Source organism: Plectropomus leopardus, chromosome 19, assembly GCF_026936395.1.
Source record: "Plectropomus leopardus strain MGB_pleo_1.0 chromosome 19, ASM2693639v1, whole genome shotgun sequence".
NCBI lineage: Eukaryota > Metazoa > Chordata > Actinopteri > Perciformes > Serranidae > Plectropomus > Plectropomus leopardus.
In genome coordinates, this window is record NC_142194.1 from 7,839,099 (window position 1) to 7,863,306 (window position 24,208).

The 24,208-nt window shown below is 36.8% G+C and overlaps 1 protein-coding gene and 1 long non-coding RNA gene across 3 annotated transcripts in view; one reads left to right on the forward strand and one right to left on the reverse strand.

The window, feature by feature from the left end:
• Window positions 1-24,208, forward strand: part of ttyh2 (tweety family member 2) — an 80,426-nt gene that overhangs the window by 14,372 nt on the left and 41,846 nt on the right. For both annotated transcript variants that reach the window (XM_088069895.1, XM_042508500.2), the window contains exons 2-3: window positions 6,269-6,441; window positions 20,733-20,844. In XM_088069895.1, the coding sequence (XP_087926021.1) occupies window positions 6,269-6,441; window positions 20,733-20,844 (285 nt within the window). The remainder of the gene's footprint in view (window positions 1-6,268; window positions 6,442-20,732; window positions 20,845-24,208) is intronic.
• LOC148186298 (uncharacterized) overlaps window positions 1-24,208 on the reverse strand; it is a 163,064-nt gene that overhangs the window by 12,868 nt on the left and 125,988 nt on the right. The gene's annotated exons all lie outside the window — the stretch shown is intronic.

A 24,208-nucleotide genomic window follows, 5' to 3' on the forward strand; every position in this document is an offset into this window, starting at 1 on the left:
CCACTGAGCAACTTTTATAGGAATGAACCTGGCCCTGCCTCCAGTGCCGTATTCAGTTCTCTTCATACATCCTTGGATACAACTACCACTCCTTAAACACATAAACCATGGCTTAATTGCAACAATACTAACAAAAAGCACAAAATTCGGCTCCATCCACAACCCACAGGGTACAACAACAAAATAATTGCCTCATACATTTTCCCCCAAAATAACACGTTAATGTTATTATAACAAGTCCATGACATTTTTCGTCACGTAAATTAACCTAGCAGTTTTTCTCTACCAATATAAAGCCCAAAACAACAGCAGGATTTAACAAGGGCAACATTACAAAATTCGGGTCAGTTTTAACTCACAAGGGTCACCAACAAACAATTTTCTTATACAAGGCACATTTTCCCTACAAATACAACATGGGAACATTATAAGTGTAAGCCTACGACATTTGCCATTATATTAATTAGCCTAACAACTATCAGAAATGTCACGTCATATGAACAACAACATTTAACCAAGATAACATCACAAACTTCATCTCCATTATGACTTTCTCGTTTCAACATGCTAATGTAATAAGCATAGCATTTGGATTAAGCTACTTAAGGTAAAGAGGATAAAAAATGATGTCTACATTTGTTCTGAGGTAAGGCAAAACACTATCAGCAAATTTGCTACAAAGTGAATAGTTTATCTAACCTCATACATTATGTCAGCAACATCATAACATCACCTTGCAGCACCTTGCAAGGTAACTTCAGCTTAAGTTAGCTAATAGCCGCTAATGTTATTGCCAACTACGTAACTTGAGCTCATCATATCATTTGTTCAACTTAGTCTTAGTATTTTTATTATTTGACCATCTAAAATGAGTGTTAGCTGTAGCAAAAGGTAGTAGTTAAAGCCCTCCCAACTGAAAAACATTAACTTAGCTGTAACGTTACAGAGAAAGTTGGCTGGCTAACGCTAACACCACAGCATAGTGAAGACCCTTGTGACGGCCTCTGTGTGAAATAAGGAACTTCTGTCCCCAAAAGTTGCACCTTTGGATATGTCTTTGATACTGACAGCCGCCATTGTTAGTTTAGGCAGTGCACAGATTGTTTGTCCGAGGGAGCGAAGGGTCATTTGCAAAACGACACAGGGTAGGTACATAAAGTGTCGCCCTGATGCAGATGTATAAACCCAGCTTTAGGCCGCAAGCAATTCTTAAATTAAACAATTGATTTAGAGACTCAAACACCATGAAACTTATTCAAAGATGAAAGTAAAGTTTATTCCTTTGACAGTCTGTGTGAACCTGGAGCCCCAGCCAGGTCTCTCAACAATTTCCCTCGCTGGTTTTCCCCCTCCTCTCGGCCACATTCCCTCCTTTCTCTGCATTGCCTGGCTGCAGAGGAATCACAAGACAGAAGCAAGGCAATTTAAGCAGGCCCGTCACATGCTGCTTAATTCAAATAGGCTGTGATAATTCGCCCTTTCACTCGTCCTCCCTCCCTGTCGCAAGGGCACCAACTAACCTGCACGTTACCATGACGATCAGAGCGGCTGGGTGGCCCAGTGTTTGTGCCGTCAGCGAGAGTTTACCCCCTCTTTTCTCCCACGCCGTCTCCCACCCATCCCCCCTTCCCAACATATTATCCACCTGCGCCCCCAAATCTCCATCTCATTTACTGTGTTCACCTCAATTACACCCATTTTACGCCACTCTCATCACTCCAAACCCCACGACGAGACGAGGAGCGTCTCTTTGTCTCACCTTGGTGCACGCTGCCATCCATCTGTCTGAGCGCACCCATTAACACATTTACAGTCCCATCCTTTAAACTGCGGTGCTAAATTTCCCACTAATCTCCACACCCTATTTTATGGGGCACTAGAGAATATGAGAAAGTTGACGGGGTCGATGACTGGAGATTGCCCCATCCTTTCCTTTGACACTGCTCCTGCATTTTTCCTTTTTTTTTTCTTTGTCAGCAGATGTGCGGCCATCTACATGAAAGGCATGTAGCCGTGAAATGGGACAAGATGAGGCACAGCACCTCAACAGATGGAGCGAGGGAGGGGTGCAAGAATAGATTTGTTTTTAGGGGGAAGGGAGCAAATGCTAAAAACGAAATTTGAAGTGCAAAACGAGTGAATGAGGATATCTATTAAGTCTTTAAAACCTGGACTGACATCCGTTTCTTGTGTTACGTCGGGACGTATTCAGTATTTTAACTGTTGAAACCTGAGCAAACTGGTTTTTGAAAACACGGCTAAAAAGGCAAAGAGCAGCTTGGTAAGAGATGTCGGGCAAACCGCAAGAAATTACGGAAAGAGGACAAGAAAATGACCTGAAAATTATTTATTTATTTATTTTATTTTTGTTGGTGCTAATTTTCAGGTCATTTTCTTGTCATTTTTTACAAATTCCTTGCTAATTTTGGGTCATTTCTTGTAAAGTTGCTCATTACCTTCCTTCCATGTTTTGAAAGAAATTAGGCCGCTCAGGTTTCAAAGGGTTAAAGGGATAGTTCAGATTTTTTGAAGTAGGGTCATATGAGTTATTAGTTTGTATCATTTTAACACTGAAGCCTAACCTGAAGAAATTGGCTTGATTTTTTTTTTAATGTGAAGAAGGCAAATATATACAAAAAGAAATAACCCAAAAATAGCAAGAAATTTGTAAAATAAAAAATAGAATCGAATATAATTGTGTATTGTCATAGGACAAATGTACAAGAAAATTTCATTCATTCATTGCATCCCCTCTCAGTGTTGAAAGGTAAAAAACAAAGACAAAAGTAAAAATAAATAAATAAATAAAATAATAATAATAATAATAAAAAAAAAATCTAACAGTAATAAATACTCAGTTATAAAAAGTCAGTAAATGCTTTTAGTCTTGATAATTGCACTCTGCCTAAAATTATAACACATTCGAGTTTGCTTCATTGATGGCATATGGGTCAAATAAAAAAAATAAATAAATAAAGTAAAAAAAACAGAACTGATCTAGATAAGGTGCACAAGAATGATAATAGTTTTGTAACATAATTTTAAATATGTAATGATGATAATTGTAATTATAAAATGTAATTGTAATATTAAATGTAATTGTTCCTTTTTTTCCTTCCCTTGACATCTTTACCTAGCTTTTAAAAAATAAATAAATAAATTTCTAAATCAACTAATTTCTTTTAACTTGTGAAACATTTAGAATCAAGTTGTTTATTGCCTTTTCACCATATATTTGAAAAAAGTTACACCAATTTGCTCAGATTCAGAGGTCCATGTCGGTCTCCAGCCTGCTTCTCCAAACTGGGTGCGTGCTGACTGACATATTCTGCTAGTAATATATTGTCAAAGGATAAGAAGTTAATACAACCCAACTTCAAAAAACCTGTACAACCCTTTTCATATCTTTTGCGCTTGTATTTTTGCTTTTTTTATTAGCAAAGTCGTCAGCAGGGGGACTGTGTCAGATGATATAAACAGCTGTTTCGAGGCTTGCTGAGGATTATTCAATTTGCTATTTACCTGCTTCTTTTATAGAAATCGCTGACATAATCCTGCAGATTCTTCCATTTCTGGATTCTAATCCCACTACTTGACTTGCAGGATGCACAACATCACAGCGTGAGAACAGATGGCTCCGCACCAAAAAGACTCATACAAACTAAAAAAAGGACGAGTAAGAGGGGAGAGAAAAAAAAGCTTGAATAAACCCATCTGCTCACAGATGGATGCAGAATTCATTCGAGGCTGTTAGGACAGTGTTGTTGCTATTTTTGTCACGACACTCCAGCGTTCTCAAAAGGTGGGATGGGGGGCTGAAGGAGGAGTGAGAGTGAGAGAAGGAGATGCAGAGATGTATGAAGAGGTGTCTGCTCTCTGACTGGAGACAGAGGATGATAACAAGCTCCCAGAATGCACCTGGTCTTGTGTCCTGAGCTGGTGAAGATATTTATTATATTTCTTGTGTCTTACTATGCCACTACTCACAGCAACTGTCATATTAGTTTGAAATTGTTTGTTTGGAGCCACAGGACTCCTGATATTATGATGCTCTGATTGCAGACATTTAGCAGATGGATCAGCTTTTTAACGCCTTTTTATCTGATGAACTCGTCATTTTAAGATTCAGTACAATAGGACATGTTAAATGAAGGCCAGATGAATATTAAAAACATATTTTTGTGCTTTTGCTGACAATACGTTAACTGTGCTTTTGCCTTATTATTTTCATGTGGTGGTGCTTTTACTCAAGTAAAGGAACTTTATCCACCACTGTGTACATGTTAATTTGTTGCTCCATGCAGTTTGTGTATAATATTTCACTATTATTGTACTTGGATTATATATTCTGCAAACCTTTTATTTTACCTAATGCAACTGCATCATATATCTTAAAGTATTCTTCAACATCACATATTGTTTATTCTATTTATTACCTAGGTGCGTGACTCTATGCTTTATTTTTTGCAATTTTTGGTCAGATGCTAAATTGCATTTGGTTGTCTCAGTACTCTGTACTAATGTTAAGTGTAATTCGATTTAATCTAATCTAATTTTAATGTAAAGCACATTGAGTTACTTGTAATCAAATATGCTACATAACATATGTAATATAGCAACAGAAATGCACATCATAACCTTTAAAGTTGTAATTGGTAACTTTTATATAAAAATGAATTCTTGTCATATTTGCTGAAACTGTCCCAATAATCCAGACTGGATTGTCCCGCCATTTGGTAGAATCCACTAGAACAAAAACAAACTTTCTCATTTCACAGCTAAACTGTACATTAAATTGTGTTTCTGAAAACATTTGAGTTGTGAAGTAGGCAATGCAGTCACAGAATCTTGATTCATATGAGATCAGCACTGCATCATTTGACAGTTTGACTGCAGTTTTTGAGCAGTGATTGGCAGCGGGGTTAGAGACTCCTCAGCTCTGATCGGTTGTTTTCCTTCAGCCAGGTTAGTAAATGCCACCAAAAGCAAAACAAGGCGGAGTGTCGTCATTTTTTCACAGATTATCCGTCTTGTGTACTACTTGCTGGACAGTTCCAGCAAATATGATAAAATGTTACTTTTATAAAAGTCACCAACTGAAGCTTTAACAGATAACTGAACCGACAGGCAAACGTCCCAGTACACTGAAGTTATGTCAAACTAAAATTTATTCTCCTGATGTTTAATGCTGGGAACTATTAGTCACAACAAGTGCCCTACCAATGAAAATCAAGTTTTAAACCTTGTTAACTTATGATGTTTTTATATGCTAAAAGACCTTTTATGAGGTAAACATTGCCACGGCTGAGCACTTCCTCCTCGAAACTGTGCTGTACCAACGATAGCAGGGTTGCAACAGAATGGGATTTTCATGGTATATTAACCATATTAAAAATATTGCAGTTTCACGGTAGTACAGAATTATTATTATTATTATCAGTAAGAATCATCCTTAAAGGACTGAAAACAGAGGGGTTACTTGAGCTGAATGAATGAGTTATGACTATAATTAAGACTTTAAGCCATATTTTAAAATGGAAGTATTTCTAAAAAGTCTCCCTTTTGAAAATTACTAAAATAAAGGTTAGATTCTCCATCTAGTTGTATTTTTTTTAATACTCTAGATAAGCAAATGCAGATCATGTGATAATAGTCAGCTTTTATATAACAGTATACCTTAAAATCGGTATATAACTGCAACACTTAGTGGCAGGCTCAACAAAACGGATTCAGACATCCAGGGTTTGTTACATCACTAAACTAAGGAACCAATCCAGTCGAAGCGCACAGAGTGGCTCTCTATGACATTAGCATAATGCTATGGCAAAACATGGTGTATCAGAAAAGAAGCAGGTGTGGCTACGTATCGGTATTTTGCAAGTAAAGTTGTCAAAGCTGGCAATCGAGAACAAGGTTTCTCCAACATTAACAGCACATTATAAACCATTTCACAAAGCTGGTGGCTCATGTAATCTCCTGTTTACAGCAGAGGTTTGTGTGTTTTACGCGTCGAAGGTGAGAAGGTAAACTCGAACTGTAGGCCGGGTGCTGAGGGGCGGGGCTAATTTACATACTCACAGATCCGTGCATATACGAGGAGAAGGTGTAGCATTACATCAAAGCCATTTAAAAGCATGAAGGGATTTTTACCATGAAAACAAAAATCCTCATAAATATGTAATTTTGACAAAGAGAATTTAGTTTTCAGGGGTTTGATTAATGCCAGGAGATAGACTTTAAATAATGTCATCTCTTCCTCTCTCTCTAGTCTCTAATATTCCTGGGCTGTGTGGCGGCCGCCGGGCTCGGCCTCAACCTGCTGTGTGTCGCCATCTACCTGAGCTGCCTGTGCTGCTGCCACAAAGACGAGGAGGAGGAGAGCAAGAAGCCCAACTCCTGCTGCGTCACCTGGTCCGCCGTCGCTGCCGGCCTCATCACATGGTGAGAGAATCAAGACAAGACGCTGAGACTAAGTGCTGATTACAGTGCGAGCGCACACACACGCTCTCTGTTGATGCCTGCCGCTCTGTGCTTTCCCATTTCCTTTATTGGTCACTCAGTATTCCTGACGGAGGAGCTGTAAATGGCACGATGTTTTCACTGCAGTCTGTTTCTGCACATTCTGTATTCCCACTCCAGATCCACCACCTATTAGTTCTCTGTATATTTGTCCATGCTGTTTGCCTGCCTGTCTCTGTTTACCCATTTGTATTCTCAAGGTGTTCAGCGACTCTCTTTCTTGTCTACATGCCTTTCAGGACATCTCTCTTCTGAAAGACCCTAAGCTTCTATTTGCAGTTCTGCAGATACTTGTGGTTTGGGTTCACAGAAGCATAGGCAGTCGTCTTTATTTCCTTCCTTTTGATGAGATCAGTCTTTGATCTGTCTCCGCTAAGTCTCTTGTACCCCTGTGAGACACTGATTTGGTTGATGTGGATGAAATCTCTCTGATAACCCCTCACTCTTTCCTCATTTTTGTACGATTTGTGCTTTAAAATCCAGACATAAAATGCACAAAAGAGAGGGAGTTTGTGATTTTTTTTTTTTTTTTACAAGCAGTGTTTTCTTTGAACATAAGTCTGGACATGTGTTTTTTAAAACAGCTCCTTATGGGAAGCTATGGCCTGTGGTTTGAGGCGATTCAGTGGGAGAAACCATTCTGTTGTGGGTGTATTATGAATATTCTGCTGACAATGTGCGAGTGTGATTGTGGGTTACTGTCAGTGAGAGCCAACTGAAATCTCTTCACCTTGATGCCTTGAATCTTTGGAAAGGTTGCATCAGCAAAATAAAATGCATAAAGCATGACGTCTAGGAAGACAGGTCACTGTGAAGTACACACTATATGAGACAAATGCAATAATCCTTCTGCTGTGCAGCCAACAGCAGTGTTTATTACTTAAAGCTGGGGTAGGCGTTTCATTTTGGTGCCTTTGGGCAAAAATCCCACAATAAAATTGAACATATTGTAATTTAAGTGGACTGAGAGAAAACAAGACTTCTGCACCTCCTCTTGGCTCAGTTTTTAGGCTTTAGAAAATCTAGCCAATGACAGGAGACTTTGGCCAATCACGGGTCGTTTCAGAGAGAGGGCGTTCCTATTGGCTGTTCTACAAATGCAGATGAGCATGCACGTTCCTTCAGAAAAACTGCAGTCCTGCAAAGGAATTTGCTATTCCAGCTTTGGCAACAACAACTTACACTGTAAAGCAACCCAAAACAGACAAACATATCAAAAAGAGTCTATGAGAAAGTCTGACAAATAAATGCAATTAAAAACATGTCAATATCTGCAAAATATTACAGAGAGAAAGAAAATGTTTTGAATAGTTTAGTTTTCTGCAAATCGGAGCTAAAGGCTCATGGCTGCAGCTTCAAGTTCATGTTAAGTGATGTGTGGCATTAGCTGATGACGGGGTTGCTAACATTTACTCTGCTGTTTCTGAATACCGCACTGAAAGCAAAAGCTTTCAGAGTATACACAGAAAATATACAACTATATATGGTTTCACAAAGGCAGTGGACACATACTGTATTGCAATCTACAAAAATCTACTTTAGAGAAATTTAAAATTCTAAATATCAAAAAAAAAAAAAATAGCTGCAGAAACAGAACTGGAAACCAGAAACTGCTCTGGGTATCGGTCAGTAAACAACATGGCTCTTTTGTAAAAAAAGAGCTGGTTTATTTAAACTACAACTGGCGGACAAAACAAAAACGTCATCATGATCATATAAATTGTGGTGTTTTTTAAAATTTTTATTTTATGCATCCAAGATTGATCATTTTACAGTACATGCCTCCACAAGGTAGTATTTCATTGTATTGTTAGTGGGATTGATAGTGTATCATAAAAAAAATAATATCTGGGTGTTGGTGTCAGCAAACTTCCTGCGTTTTTTTTAAAAATCTTGAATGTGTTAAAATGCAGATGAGCATATATAAAGAAGAGAAAATAAGACAGATCACCATAGGTTTATAGGAATATTTTAAAATATTATAGGAAATATAGATATTTAATTTAAACAAATAGTGCATGCAAGTTCACTAGACTCTACCACATATTTTCAAAGTCTTGACAGGAATATTACACGGGTCTTGAAACTAAGCACAGAACATAAATTATAATGGATTTTTGAAACTCTTACAATACTTGTAAATAACATTTCCCTCAAGCTTAATGCTCGCCTGAACTAGCGGACTGTAAAGTTTATCAAGCGTAACCTATTTATTTTGCTTCTATAAAAACCTCCTGTTCACATCGCCGGCTGAATAATGCAGCTCCAATAATGGAAAACAGGTCACAGGTTACTAATGGTGAGTAAAATTACATTTTTCATTAGTCCCATTAGCACAGATCTGGTGTCATCATCACAAGACAATGAATATAAAGCGTAATTATCCTTTCTTATGTATGAGGGAACAGAAATTGCTCAATAAACCACTTAAATGATTCAAATGAGGCTATTTTAGAGGATGTTTCCTTATTTTTGAGATGATATCTGACCCAGTGTCTCCCCTCAGATTTAACGGAGGGGGAAGCGCTGCAGAGAGATGTGATTTGTTTTGGCTGGAGGCTGCTGGATCTCATCGAGTCTATGGTGAAAGCGAAACTTTCCTGATGTGAAATGACATTATGTTTAGCCGTGATAAAGATGAATGATATCAGTGTTATAGCCTTTAGCTGGTGCGCAGACAACTCGGAGGAGTTCATTATTATTTTAGACCCAACTTTTTTACTCCGTGAACATTATGCCGCTGTGTCAAACTTGCAAATGAATGCTGCTGACAAACACAAACCGCTGTTGGGAAAAATATGCACTTATTTCTGTTGTAAAGTTACCAAAACACACGGACTGATGCAGCTCTTACATCACCACACAGAACCTATTAAGCCAGTAAATGAGATGTGCTCTCCCCTCAAAGTAGCTAATTGAATTTGTAGCCAGAGGAGTGGATACCTCTCTCAACCATGTGACAGTCATGTTTAGCAACCGGTGGGTGATATTAAATTAAGTCTAGAGCATTATCGAACATCTATCTTTTTTCTGAGACAGTTAATTGTTAAATGGATATCCTGAAAGCTGAGCACTGCGGGCGAAAGCTTGTGTTCAGTACCACCTGTAGGTAGCAGTGGAGGATGAATTCAGAGCCTATACTTAAGTAAAAGTACTCATACCACACTGTAAAAACACTATGAAAGTCATATATCAATATTTTACATAATTAATATGTTTGAAAGTATAACTTGTAAAGCCCTAAACATACTTAATGCAGAAAAATGTCCCCTTCGACTGTTGTACTACTATATATTATAGAATTAATTACTCGTACATTAATCTACTGATGTAGTTGGTTGAGGTGGAGATCACTTTTTTAAACAACAAAACGTTTTTTTTTGGTATCACACTGCAACTAATGATTAATCACCTGATTATGTTTTTCAATAATCGATTGATTGTTTAGGCTGCAAAATTCTGAAAATAGTATAAGATGTTGTCACAATTACCTGAGCAAAAGTGACACCTACACAATGATTGTTTTGTTCATCCATAAGCCCAAACCTGAAGGAAATACTTCACCCCCCAAATAACTATTTGTATATCAGTCACTTATGCCGTGTTGCATTGAATTTGTGAACAAAATATTGTTTTCCTTGCATGCCTCCCATGAACGAAGAATCCAAAAATGTAAAAAATTCTTGATGAATTGAATTGATGATGTCATAGGAGTCCGTGTCTAAAAACATCAAAACTTTATCAAAACACACAACTTCACCAGTATAATCCCAGTCTTATTTACCCATTCGTATGCTCAGTACTTCCCAAACAAAAAGCCTTTTCCGATGGGGGGACCTTGTTGAACACAGGAGCTGCTGGTCTATTGCTACCTCGATTTATTAGTTTATGTGACTGTATGACTTTGGAGTATCTGAACTAATCCTTTCAAACACCAAAATCACACAATAACACAAACACACAGATTGGTCGAGGCTGTGGTAGACCTGCAGCTCTTGTGTACAGAGAGGTAAAATTACTGTTTCTGTCAGTGGAGTCTGGCTTTGAAGAGAACAAATATAAGTTTCACTTTTATTGAATTTCTCTGTTGGAAAGTGCTGTCTGTTTGGGAACCACTGAGTATAAAACTGGTTAAATTAGTCCTAAATTATGCATGAGTTGTGTGAGAGAACAGATGTTTTGATGTAGTTTTGCTCTTGTTAAATGTGGACCCCTATGACTTCATCAAGATTTTTCACCATTTTTTGGATTCGTTGTTCACCGGAGGCATGTTAGGAAATCAGTGTAACACGGGGAGAGTAACTGATTGAAATTTGAAGGGTGAGGTAATTCTTCATAGACCATGGCTTTGCAATGACATGTTTAACAATCACATGCAGATGTAATGTTCAGGTGTTCATGTCCACAAACTTTGGGCCATAAAGTGTAGGTAGTAACTTTAGCTGTCAGATAAATCTATAAATTACAGTATTTGTCACTGAAAGGTAGAATATTTCCCAAAATTAAAATACTAACATAAAGGTGCAGTACTTGATTTCCCTCGGCATTGTGTTGGAATAAATTTTGACATTTGAGAAGCTGGAACCATCAAATGTTCATTGTACAGATTATCAAAGTCGTTGTCAGTTAATTTTCTGTCAATCAACTAATAGATGAATCAATTAATTATTTCAGCTGTGGTTGTATAAACTATTTTGCAGTTTAATTTAAAAGAAAACGTCACATTTTAAACATTATGTATGTTTTTTTAATGCAAAAACCTTCATTTTTAAAGCAACTAAAGCTGTCAGATAAATGTGGTGAAGTGAAAAGGTACAGTTTTCCTCTTTAAAATATAGGGGAGTAGAAGTATAACTCAAATTTAAGTACAGTATTTGAGTATCCGAACTGCCTGCAGGTGAATCACACCAATGAATTACATCTCCTTTCTTCTTAGTCATATTTTTATGCCACCTCCCACATCGAGTAGGAGGTGCATCTGAGTGCTATTTAATAAAATGTAAATGAAATGAAAAGAAAGCATATAAAAGCTCATCCAACAGTGTTTTTAAAAGGAAACATTTAAAATATTTAACCCCCTCAACAGAAAGCTAAATGCCGGCCGCTAAAAGCTCGATGATGAACTTTCTATGTGTCAAATTACCTTTGAATCACGACTCAGTGAAACAGCACTGAAGCACTAATCATACAACACTTTACTTGATGTCGCACACATTTATTCAGCGTTCGTAAATGGCTTCTGTTCCCGCCCAGTCAAGCAGTCTTCATTATGGGATATTTAATTATTCATGTGCAGTTTCTTAAAATGTAGAGTGACTCAAAAGTGGCAGCCTGTCTTCGCATTAAAGATTTATGATGCAAAATCAAAATTAGAAGAGTAAAAATAAAACTGAGAAAGCAGGAGACTATGGGAACTGTTGTGTAACGACATGCAGTGTATTCACGCACGAGTCTTGTTGCAGCTTGGTTTTGACAGATTGGCTCAAGATGTTGGACGCTGTCTGAAGCCGTTACCAGTTGATTGTCTGGCCTGTGGATTAGATTTTAAACCAATCTGCAAATATTCAGTCCTTTAAAGAAAGAAAATCATATCCATCTGTCTGGTCTTCACTTCTACGCAGCAGCTCCGGATCAAGTTGAAACCTTGTGTCATGTTAAATACTGTAAAAATACCTTGAGTGCTTTGAAACATGTCTTAAATTTGGCCTTCCATATATTTTTGCTCAATAGTAATCCCATTAGAGTGACATGTTTTGGTCTGGGGTAGATTTAAAAAACTTGCGTGGCCCGACTCGATAAGTTGTAAGACTTAATATTGTGAGATGAATGAAAGAGGAACATCCTGTGGGAAATCAACTCTCCTTCATGTGATTCCCAACTTTGATTATGTCCATCTACTCGATATAGGAAGCGAATGCCCGGTGGGTTTTGAGTTGGACTTGGGAATATGAAGCTTCATTTTAATCTCATCAGTCCAGATCGTCTTTTCACCCTCGCTTTACTCCGAACTTCTCTTCCCTATAAGTCATCCCCCGTCTCTGTTCCCTCTGTCTCTGCTTAAAGTCTCGCCGTCCGCGACTCTGATTGTGTTTGACAATGGCTGGAGCTGAAAGGCTGTGATGTCCATCCTAATTAACGCTGGTAAGACCAGAGCAGATGTCACTCAGCTGCAGCCCGGCTCACGGTGTCGCCCACTAACTGTGTAATTATACCGTACTGTAAGTGAGCGAGCTGTTCACGCCGAGGACATCTGGACCAGAAATGTACTGACCAAATGTCTGGTTAACCACAATAAACAAGATTTACAAAATATGTTTACAACCATAACAATTTGAGGCATTTAACCCTTTGAAATGTGAGCAAATGACTTGATTTCTTTCAAAAACATGGCAAAAAGGCAATAAAACGGGGTAATAAATGTTTCATAAATTTCAAGAAATTAGTAGATTTAGTAAATTATGCACTTTAAAAGCTAGGGTAAAATGTCTCGTGAAAAAAGAAAAGCTATAGGGAAAACTATATTTTAATTATCATAATTACACAATTAAAAATTTTGTTACAATTTAAGGGCAAAATGAAAAATTGTGGGACATTCAGACACACATTCAGTTCTGTTGAATTCAAAATATTCGTACCTAAAGGGGAAATCTGAGACAAGCATGTTTGCAAACAAAAAAACCCAAACAATGCATGCATCCATCTAAAAATACAAAATATGACTATGGGAAGCAAAAAGGTGAATTAAGGGTTAATGGCAGTGACCAATCCATAACAGATCAACAATATCCAACGATATCGAGGCACATTATGTGAAAAAGTCTATTTATCAACTGACCATCTCTTCAACTACAGAATGAAACCAAACTTTTCTTTTCTTTGTGTAACTTAAAGTAGTCATAAAAGATGTGTAGGGCCATTAATAACAAATTCTGAGGACTAGTTCAATATTACGCCGTGCAAGGGATTTTTATGTTTTGCCAATGATTTTAGACAGTTGGATGTAAACCAGCAAATACATGAAACTTTTTATTTACTTTCAATGAAAGTTACATTGTCAGGATTCTCCAATCTACTCCAAAAAAAGTTTCATTTACATAAAAAACAGAAACACTGCAAAGAGTTGATTTTAGCGTCTCCACTGCTTATGTAAATGAATCATCAGAAGTTATTTTCCTTTCCAGGACTCTTGAAATATTTATTTGTTTATGTTTATTGCGGCAGGTATCTGTTGCCAATCGGAGAACGGAAATGAGAACGGAGGACAGGAATAAAGGGAGAGAGAGAGAAAGGAAGGAAGAGAGATGACTGTTTACGTGATATCAGTGTCTTCCATTGGATCCCATACAGAAATGCTTTGGCTGGGACACAAGAAGCTTTTCATAGCATGCCTACAATATCAGCAATAAAAGCAGAGCAGCAGTTAAAGCTCTCATTCACTTTTTTTGGGGTCATGTATTTTTAGAAACTCACAATTTATAACTTTTACTTCAACTCAGGCCTTAAATTGGAAGTGTTCTAGCTCTGGAAACAAAGATGTGTGCATGAAAATTTAAAAAAGAAGCTATTTGTGTTTTATATTCGAGGCCTACTGCACATTGAGAGTTGGGTTTTTTTCGGTGGCCCTTGCTGAGACTTCAGGAGGGAAGAGTAAAATCTAAAAATGTCTATATTTGTCATCTCGGGAGAGTCACTGCTGCCATTTTGGGGCAAAATTTCAAATATTCAAACATGTCTGAGTCTATTAATAGTGGCCGAGGGCGTTCTCCTGCTGCAGGCTGAAGCTTTTGGTTCCTTCTCTGAATTCTCCTCAGTATCTTTTATCCGTTTTGTCATTTATCAACGTGACAGTTTGGACTTTCGCTCAGTGCATGCCGACTCCAATCTATAATATTCTTTCTCTTTGAATTGATATTTAAAGGAGCAGCACTAAGGGAAGTGGAAGAGGTAGAAAAAGAGCAATATTCTCTCTCTTTGCACTCGCCTCTCTGTGCTCCCGGCTTCCTTTTATTAATTAGACTCTACCCTTAAAATATTTGCACGGTTCAAAGAAGTCCATGTTTCTCCCGGCTTCTTTTACCAAATGCATTTTTCTGCTCAGACACACAGTGATGAAAGAAACTCTGGTGGTATATTTTAATTTGTAGTTTTTTTTTGTTTTTAACAAAAAAAATGGCCGTATATTATTATAAAATGTCAGTGCAATAAGGAGAGCAACTGTTTTTTTTGTGGGGTTTTTTTCTGTCTTGCCCTGTTTGTCCCTTTGTCTTGCTTCCTGCTTTTGTGTCGAATCAATGGTTGTAAACTGTCTCGCTGCCAACATGTATATTCAGTATACACTGCCTGCTGTCAGTCTGTCTCTTTTGGTCTGTCTGTATCTGCCACTCGCTGTCTTTCTCCAAACGGATGCTTTTTTTCATGTCTGTTGTGTCTTAAATGCGTCTCCCGTCCCTCTCTCCATGCCTCTCCCTGAGGGTTATGTTAAAACCTGCAGAGTGGGTGGTTTACCTGCAGGGGGTCAGTTAATGAGGCTCTATCCTTGTTGTACTAATTAGGAAAATAGCCCCCGTTGTTTTGCTCCACCTGCGCTCGCTCAGCATCGACCACCACAATGCTGCACAGCTCACAACAGCTCTGTTCAGCGATTTGAACGGCGAACGTTGCAGGAAGCGTGGTTGACCGTGGATTTATAGTCTCTCTTTCCTGCTTAACGCTGATCCGGAGCATCAACCAGGAGTCAGGGGGAACCACAAGGTTAAGAGACTGCTCGCAAGTCTCAATTAGGCTGACTCTAGTTTACCATCCCTTTGGTGCTGACCTGACCTGACTCTGGCCTTCACGTGGAGCACATTTTAAGAAGGGATGCTGCAGTGGTGGTTTATAGCAGCCAGGGGTACACCAGAGAGTACGTCTGCAGTTACTTGCACATACGTGGAAAGACTGTACAAATACAAACCTATATATATATATATATATATATATATATATATATATATATATATATATATATATATGTAGTTTTTTATTCTTTTTTCCCTTGTTTATTTAGATTTTTTTGTCTTTTATATGTATGTGTGTATATATATTTTTTATGTTCTTTTTTCTTTCTTTTTTCCCTTTTTATTTATTACTTTTTTTTATTATGAATGGATGTGGTAATTAACCCTTTGAAACTTGGACAAAATGGCTTGATATTTTTCAAAAATATGGAAAAAAGGGATGAGCAACTTAAGAAGAAATGACCCAAAAATTAGTAAGAAATTAGTAAAGAGAAAAAATTGATTACCAGAAAATTAGCAATAAATACATCAATAAATGGGGGCGAAAAGAAACAAAAATAATACATAATATGGCCTAAAAAACTGCTTAAAATTATAATAATTTTGAAAAATCTTTCGAATATGATAATTATAAATATAGATCTCTCGTCATTTTTCACTAGCTTTTAAAAAAAATTCTCAAATCTACTAATTTCTTGCAATTTGTAACCCATCTTGCCAAGTTGGTCATTGCTTTTATTTCCCTAGATGTCTGAAAGCAATCAAACCAATATTTCAGGGTTGAAAGGGTTAAATAGCTTGTGAAAGGCGTCTAACACAGCACAAGAAAACTGATGCAGGTTTCAAAGGGTTAAGAGTTCAGAGAAATCTGTAGTGATGTTTTATGGTTTATATAAGTGAAGAGGAACCCATACTCATAAAACCTTGTAGAATTAATGCGGTCATAAAATATTGATCTATAATAAATTGTCAAGTCAAATAGCAATATGCTTCATTTGCTGAACTCCAGGGAGTGAAATCAATCACAGTTAAACACTATTCCTTCCTCTTATATTAACTGGCATTGATTATCAGATAATGTAACTGAGTCAAAACTGTGTCAGTGTATTAGCGACACCCAATGTAATCCAAAAACTACTTTAAATTTACTATAACATAACACTTTAAAACAATGTGAAACATGTAGCTGCAATGACATCATTTTATTACCAATCAACTGTTTTCATGATTATGGTAATTTAGTATATAACACTTTAAAATTCCTTTTAAATAATGTGACAAAATTTGTTGGACCAATTTAAATTATACTGATAAAAACTAATGTTTATAATCATGGTAACAGTACATGACACTTTAAAATTCATTTTAAATGTGAACTTTTTTAAAATGAGGAATCGACTTAAAAATGTGGGTTAATAAATATGAAAATTAAATACTTAATTCCCATAATTATGACCTTGTGTTTTTAAGTTATAATACACACAAGTTAATTTGTTTCAGCTACGTTTTCCACATTATTTGAAAGAAATTTTAAAGTTTTAACAGCTCCACAAACTAAAGCACCCAAATAAACCACATGCAGACAGGCCATTTGTGAAAGGAAAACTAGGAATAAATGAGTGGGCAAATAATACAGATTCTTGCATATAAAGCACAGTGATTTGTAAATTAAATGAATTATGTGGGCTACACATCACCAGATTTCACACCAGTTCTCCACCACCTTTATCAAAACGCCAAATGAGTCATTACGGCGTTCATCCATCTGGTGGTTTCAGACACTACGAGTCTTTGCCAGGGAGCATCTGGAGGCTTGTGATGGACAAACACCTTTCACGAAAACACGTTGGGTTTTTCCCTCAATTTGTCACTCATGTTCAGCTGAATCAACGTTAATAAAAGTAGGATTTACATTTACTACTGCGCTACTGAAAATGAGGTGTATTACGAAAACTGGTGACTCAACATACGTATGAAGAGTTCCCCCAGGAAATATGCCTGAGTCATAAAGATCCCGACTGCATCTAATGTAAGAGTAATGTGTGACTGTGTGATGGTATTACCAAAGCTTTACTCATCACAGTGTCTTTGCTGTCATTTAGTTTTGTTTTTTTTCTTCAAGCTTCAAGTTTACTTCCATAAAAGGGCATTAATCTCCCCTGAAGTTAGCAAAGGTGGTCTTATTTTAGGTGAGCCACGTCACACAGGAAACAGTGGCATTTTACTGCACGTGGCTTTTGTTTGCTCATTTGTCCCTAATTAAGTCTTTGAAACCTGAGCAAATTGTCTGGATTTCTTTCAAAAACATAAAAAAGGCAATCAGCAATGAAAGAGGAAATGACCCCAAAACTAGCAAAAAAACAAGTACAAGAGTACAAGAGAATTACCTGAAAATTAGTATCAAAAGAAGAAAAATAAAGTTTAAAAACAAAGAGGAAATGACCCAAAAATTTGCAAGCAATTAGTAAAAAGCACAAGTAAATTACCTGAAAATTAGTATTTATAAAAAGAAAAATAAAGTTTCAAACAAAGAAGACATAACTCAAAAACTAGCAAGAAATTTGTTTTTAAAAAAATAAATAAATAATATATATATATGAAAATTACCTGAAAATTAGTATTAAAAATTAAATTGAATTTAAAAAAAAGTATTTAAAAATGAAAAATAATTTTTTTAAAAATTGAAGTGACCTTGGCAAAATGCTTAAAATTATAATAATTCTGCAACATGTTTTAAATATGTAAATTTTGTTGTTTTTTTTCATTAAAAAAAGAAAGAAAGGAGGTATCACTTTATGGACAAAAGAAGCCCAGAGAGACGACTTAAGTATGTGTGTTTATGTTGGTGTTTTGTTTCTGCCGATGCTGCAGCTGAACAAATGAAATACTTGGATGACTGAATATATATATATTTTTTAAAAAGTGGTCTTAAATTATGCACAGACATCCCCAAACCCTGCAACGTATAATTTCCGGTTGGAGAAGTGTTGTTTACATAAATGAGCACATAAATTTAAACAGTTTCTCGTGGCTCCAGGGCTTTATAGATGCAGTGTATTTGTTTTGCCTTCTGTAGTAAAAAGGTCTGGGGACCAAACTTGGTACTTTGAAGGGTAGCGACAGAATACCTCACATAATGTTAATAAGTAGTTTCAGAATAAAAAAAACATGAATAACTCAATTTTGAAAAAAAGTATCAGATAGAACCTTATAGAGTGAAAAGTAAGATGAAATGCAAAGCTGGTTAAGGCAACACTTGAGAAAAATGAAAATGTTCTACTTGTTATGAAGAAAAATGTTGAAATTTAGAAGTCTGGACTTTACAACTGAAATTCAGCAAATAGAGATGGTTGAAGTGGAGAAAATAAAATATCATAATATCTTTGTCCACATACCTCAATATGATACAATGACAATATTGTAGGTTGTATTTTAATACGACATCCATAATTCAAGACACTATCTGCTCGAGTATCACATTATTGATATAATATTCATATATTATCCAGTCCGAGCAGTAAACCATTAAATTCTGACGTTTGCGTAAAAAGTATGTTTTCTGCACACAGATTCAGTTTCTGTCACTTGTCGTAGTTTTTCTTAAAACAATGTACAAAAAGTAAAAGAGGATAGTCAGTCCTTGAGTCTGACGCGGTGGTGCAGCACAAACACATTTTACAGAAGATGCTCAAACTCTGAATGAATCTAATTTTATCTATTTCACAACTTTAATTGTCTGTGAAGTCTCCGATACCCTCCCCAAAGACACACACGGCAACTTTCCAATCATCTGTCATTCATTCTGTTTGGATGACTGCCTTCACCTTGACAATTAACTGTTGAATACACAGCCTAACATTTCCATCTCCTTTCAGGGATTGTCCCAAAGTGCCTCATTACCTTTGCATTCTTCCCTGTTTATCCAAAAGTCAGGGTTGATGGAGAAATTGATGATACTGCTTTATGATAATGCTCAAATGCCAGGGTGAATACAAGGGCATGAAATATTCATGAAGTGTTGTGTAGGTGCTGTTTTCTGTTGAGCCACACACTGTACAGGTATTACAGTATACAGGTACTATTGCAGGACTGCACAAAAAGTAAAACCTTTTTTTTAGGTTGCATTTATTATGGTTTTGGGATGTCTGTACAGTCTGTTAATGTGGGTGCGATATCTCAAGAAGGCCTTGAGGGAATTTATTCAACTTTGGCACAAATGTCTATTTGGATTTAAGAATGAACTGATAAAAATTTGGTGATCAAAGGTCTGTGATCTTGTTTTTCCCATTCTTGTGAACATAATATCACAGGATTACCTTGAGGGGATTTCTTCAAATTTGGCACAAACGTCCACTTGGACTGAACAATGTACTGATTAGGATTTTTTGGTCAGTGGTCAAGGTGACTTTGTGACTGTCTCATTCTCTTAAACATCTATCTCAAAAGGGCCTTGAGGGAATTTCCTTAAATTTGGCACAAACATTCACATGGACCATAAGGATTACCTGATTAGAATGTGGTTTGTCAAAGCACTTGGTAATCTCTGTTTTTAAAGGTGCTATATGAATAAATAAAAAAAAAAAATAATAATAAAAGTTGTTCTTCTTATTATTATTATTATTTCAAACATAAGACAGTGGTGCTGCAGTTTTGACTAACACATTTGTAAACTATGTTTACTTTTTATTTCTATTTCAACTATGGTGTTGTTTTTTCTTTAATTTATTATTCCTTTCTTTTTTGTTGTTTAAAATAAATAAACAAACATTATTATTATTATTATTATTATTATTATTATTATTATTATTATTATTATTATTATTATTATTATTATTATTATTATTATTATTGACACCAGGCTAGCAGAAGGTACCGGCTGTTTAGCTGAGACTTGGTTTATATTTGAAGTTTTATGGTAATAGGATACAATGATGAAGGTCAACTTCACTGTGACATCTTAATCTTCTGCAAAAACACTTTTCTGGCCATTATTCAGTGTCATAACTCAGGAACAGAAGGGGGGATATTTGGTCAGATACTGAATCAGTGACACTAATCTTGGGTGTCCACCTTGAAACTGCTGATTATAAAGATCTTCTGTGCTGCCGGGGGAAGAGCGTGAAGCATCTATGTTTTAGAATGAGTAGCATCTTTGCAGCATCATCTATATTTGTCAACTGTCATGATTACATACGAGTCAGGACAGACATGGATGTGAACTGCAACTCGACAGGTTTGCAGAGGCATGCAAGTGCGAGGCGGTTATTCTAGTTTAATTCAGCAGGGGTTCTGAAAATGACTTTAAAGCTGACAAACTACTGAAGAGGACATCACCCCCACATGATTTACAGGCTAAGCAGCGCTGATGTGGTACTCTGCTCCTTGCATTCATTTATCAAAAGCTTACCTGTCCCTCTATGCCTTTTCTCTCTGCAGCATCGCAGTGGGTGTGGGTTTCTATGGCAACAGTGAGACCAATGACGGCGTGTACCAGTTGACCTACTCCCTGTACAACGCCAATCACACGCTGGGCGGCGTGGACAGTCTGGTAGGTGAAACATTAGTGTCACATGATGAATTTCTCCTCCACACAAACACATGAATTCCTCATAATTTTTCTGTAATAATTTAATGTTCTTTTTTTTAAAAACGACCCGACAAACATTCAGTTTGGCGTGTGCTATTTTGTAAGACAGTTTATAGATGAGAAAGTCATCTAGCTGGAAACAAACAGCTCTGAGTGAGGGTTTCAGAAAATGCTGCTTCACACACACAAACACAGACAGAAGGAGGAAAGCCCAGAGGACTCAATTTAGTATGCCTTTAAATGTTTTTATAGTCTTTTTATGGCTTTTTTACCGCTACACACAAATTGACAGCTTCTCCACACAAAAACTCTTTCCTGCCAGACAGACAGCTCACACACTCTGTCTGCTTCCTCTCTGCTCCACCTTCTCTCAGCCGCTGCGGCCTCGGCAGAAACAAAGCATCGCCCTGTGTCTTTCTTGTGCTCTCTTTAGCACAGTATGTGTGCATGATACTTTTCTATTTTTATCTGCCTGGCTTCCCATCACACAGACGCCCGAATGTAGCTCGCTGTTGCACCAATTTCACACTAATGACAAGGCATTTCTTTCCTCTCATTCAAGAGTCAAAACAGTTGAATGTTTTCTCCCAGTCGATTTTTTTTATCCACCAACAGTTCTATAAAGTTTTTTTTTTTTTTTGAAGTCATTTTCGAGTTAATTACCTGTCAACACTTACAGGGAAAGTACTTGGCAATTTGGCTCAGCTATACAGATTTGTGTTGTCATCTGAGTTGTACACTTGAGACTTGATCTTGAGTCAGACTTATTATAGAATAAATAAAAATCAATAGAGGGTTAGCTTGGACTTACTTTTCAAAAATACTATTACAGATACGAAAGCAAGATATTCCACAGATGTGTCGAGATCAGACAGTGTGAATCAGTGGTGAGATATGAAAACGCGTGTGGGACTTGTAAATATTAATATAAAGTGTGTGTGTGGATTGAGAATTAAGACTTGTAAGGATTATTGTGGTATAACCTGATATTATCTTAAAACTTGAAAAGATTATTTGAGATATATGCAGATTGACTAAAGGTTTAAAAAGAATCATTTGAGATGTGTGCTGGTTGACCTGAGACTGTTAAAGATTTGTTTAAGATGTGTGCAGCCTGATATGTGACTTGTGCAGATTGGTTTGAGACTTGAGATTAATATAAAACTTGACTTGAAATCTACAGAACAGTGTTTTTCTGATGCAGTGTTGGTAAACATCAGCCGTGTGTTGTCGCCTCGGCGCCGTGCGGTCCTGTGACGGTGTGAGCGCGGGCGGAGACCCTGGGCAACCTGCTGTCGAAGAGTAGGGATTAAGCGTTAATGGAGATTAATGTGGCGGTATGTGAGCCACTTAGTGCTGTGACTCAACGTGGCCTCGGTAACAAACACTTCGCTGAGAAGCGAACAGAGCACACAGCAGTATTTTACAACTTCTTATTCTGAGGATGAGGGAAAACAGTCTCAGATATTAATGGAGAGTCTGGCTCCGATTGATGCACTTTATAAATAATTGAAAGTGGAAACATGTAAGAACTCTGTGATTAGTGATGTTGGAAGATCAGAGCTGCTGTAGATTGTCAGTTGGGATTAGTTCGCGTGTGACGTGCGTGAACAAGCTTAACGCAGCCCATAAACATGTTAGCCCCTTTGATTTACTCCATTTAATCGATTTAACGTGTTAGGCTTGTATCACCTTAACGCAGAGAGATTCGTCTCTTTGGTCATGTCTAGATTGCACGAATTGCTCGCTGATTGTCTCCTGTTATTCTTGTAAAGCACTTAGCCACGTTCATTTCTCAAAGTCATATTAGCAAGAGGAGAGAAATCATTAACATATAGCTCATCTGAAGGCTTGTCAGAGCGTCCCTCTGGGACGTGTGAACTCGTGCAAACACATAATTGGACATGGTGGACTTTATTTTAGCAGCTTATGCATGTGAGTGTGTGTGTGTGTGTGTGTGTGTGTGTGTGTGTGTGTGTGTGTGTGTATGTGTGTGTGTGGATGAGTGAGTTCATTGCACTCAGCTATAGACTGTTAAGGAGTCTCGTTCTCGGGTTGGACAAAGAGCCCAGTGTGCCACACACAGTTCCCAGTCTCCCCCCACCTAATCAACCATGAGCCCAGAAGACAAAGCCGTTTGATGGGGAAGAACAAGGCGCAATGCGAGCCTGTCTGATTGGCAGAGTCGGGATTGAAATCTGTATTGAAATCATTGACAATGAAGGCCTCACTGCCCTCTGGCCCACACAAATGCCTTTTAGCCCAGCGACAAGAGCGTTTAGAAGTGAGTTTTCTTCTAAAGACGCCGTATATAAGCCAGGAAAGGAAGGAAGTTAGACTCATTATCACAGGATGCTTTTTTTTCTCGTCTTCTGTTGACAGCATGATTAGTTACGGTCTGGAATATATGCATATGATGTGTTTATGAACACACGCAGAAACTCACTTAGCAACAAAACACTCGCATACTGAGAGAGGTGCAATCAACTTTCATATACAGCTGGGTGATATAGCTTAAAATATAGTATCGCAATATTTTTAGGCTGTTTCCAATACATGATAAATATCTCAATATTTTAAAATCTCTAAACTACTATTAAAATATAAAAATATTAAATGAACTGCAGTTACAGCAAAGAGAAATGAAGTAGTTTTATAATAAAATTAAGTAAGTAAAGTTAAATAAAATATTTTTAAATAAAGTCAAATTAAGTACTACCATTACACAGTTAAAAAAAGTACTTTTTGATTAAATTAAATGACATATTCAAATTAAGTACTGCTATTTCACAGTTAAATAAAGTAGTATTATGTAAAAGTTAAATAAAGTACAGTTATAATAAAATTAAATAAAATACTGAAATAATTAATTCAAAAAAGTACTGCTATAATACAGTCAAAATATGTACTGCTGTCATAAAGGTAAATAAAGTACTGCTATAATGAGTAATGTTTTTATCAAAGTTAAATAAGTATAAATAAGTATTGATGTTTCTGCTGTGAACCGGTCAACAATTAGTCGTTACCAGCCTGCAGAAAGTTATGCCATAACTGCAGTTCAAAGTAAAGATTTATTCACTGTGAGCTGGAAACAAACTAACTCTGTCTCCAGTTCAGATGTTAATATGTATCTAATATTTAGTGTGCTGAAGTATCAAAAGTCATTTTGTGATAAAAGTAAAAGAAATCTAGCAAATGCAGTTGAGTAAAAGTGAAAGTTGACAGAAATATAAAAACTCAAGTAAAGCACAGGTACTCCCAAAAAATACTTATGTACTGTAACAAAGTGTTATTAGTTACACTTTTAGTTTAACATGTGACACAA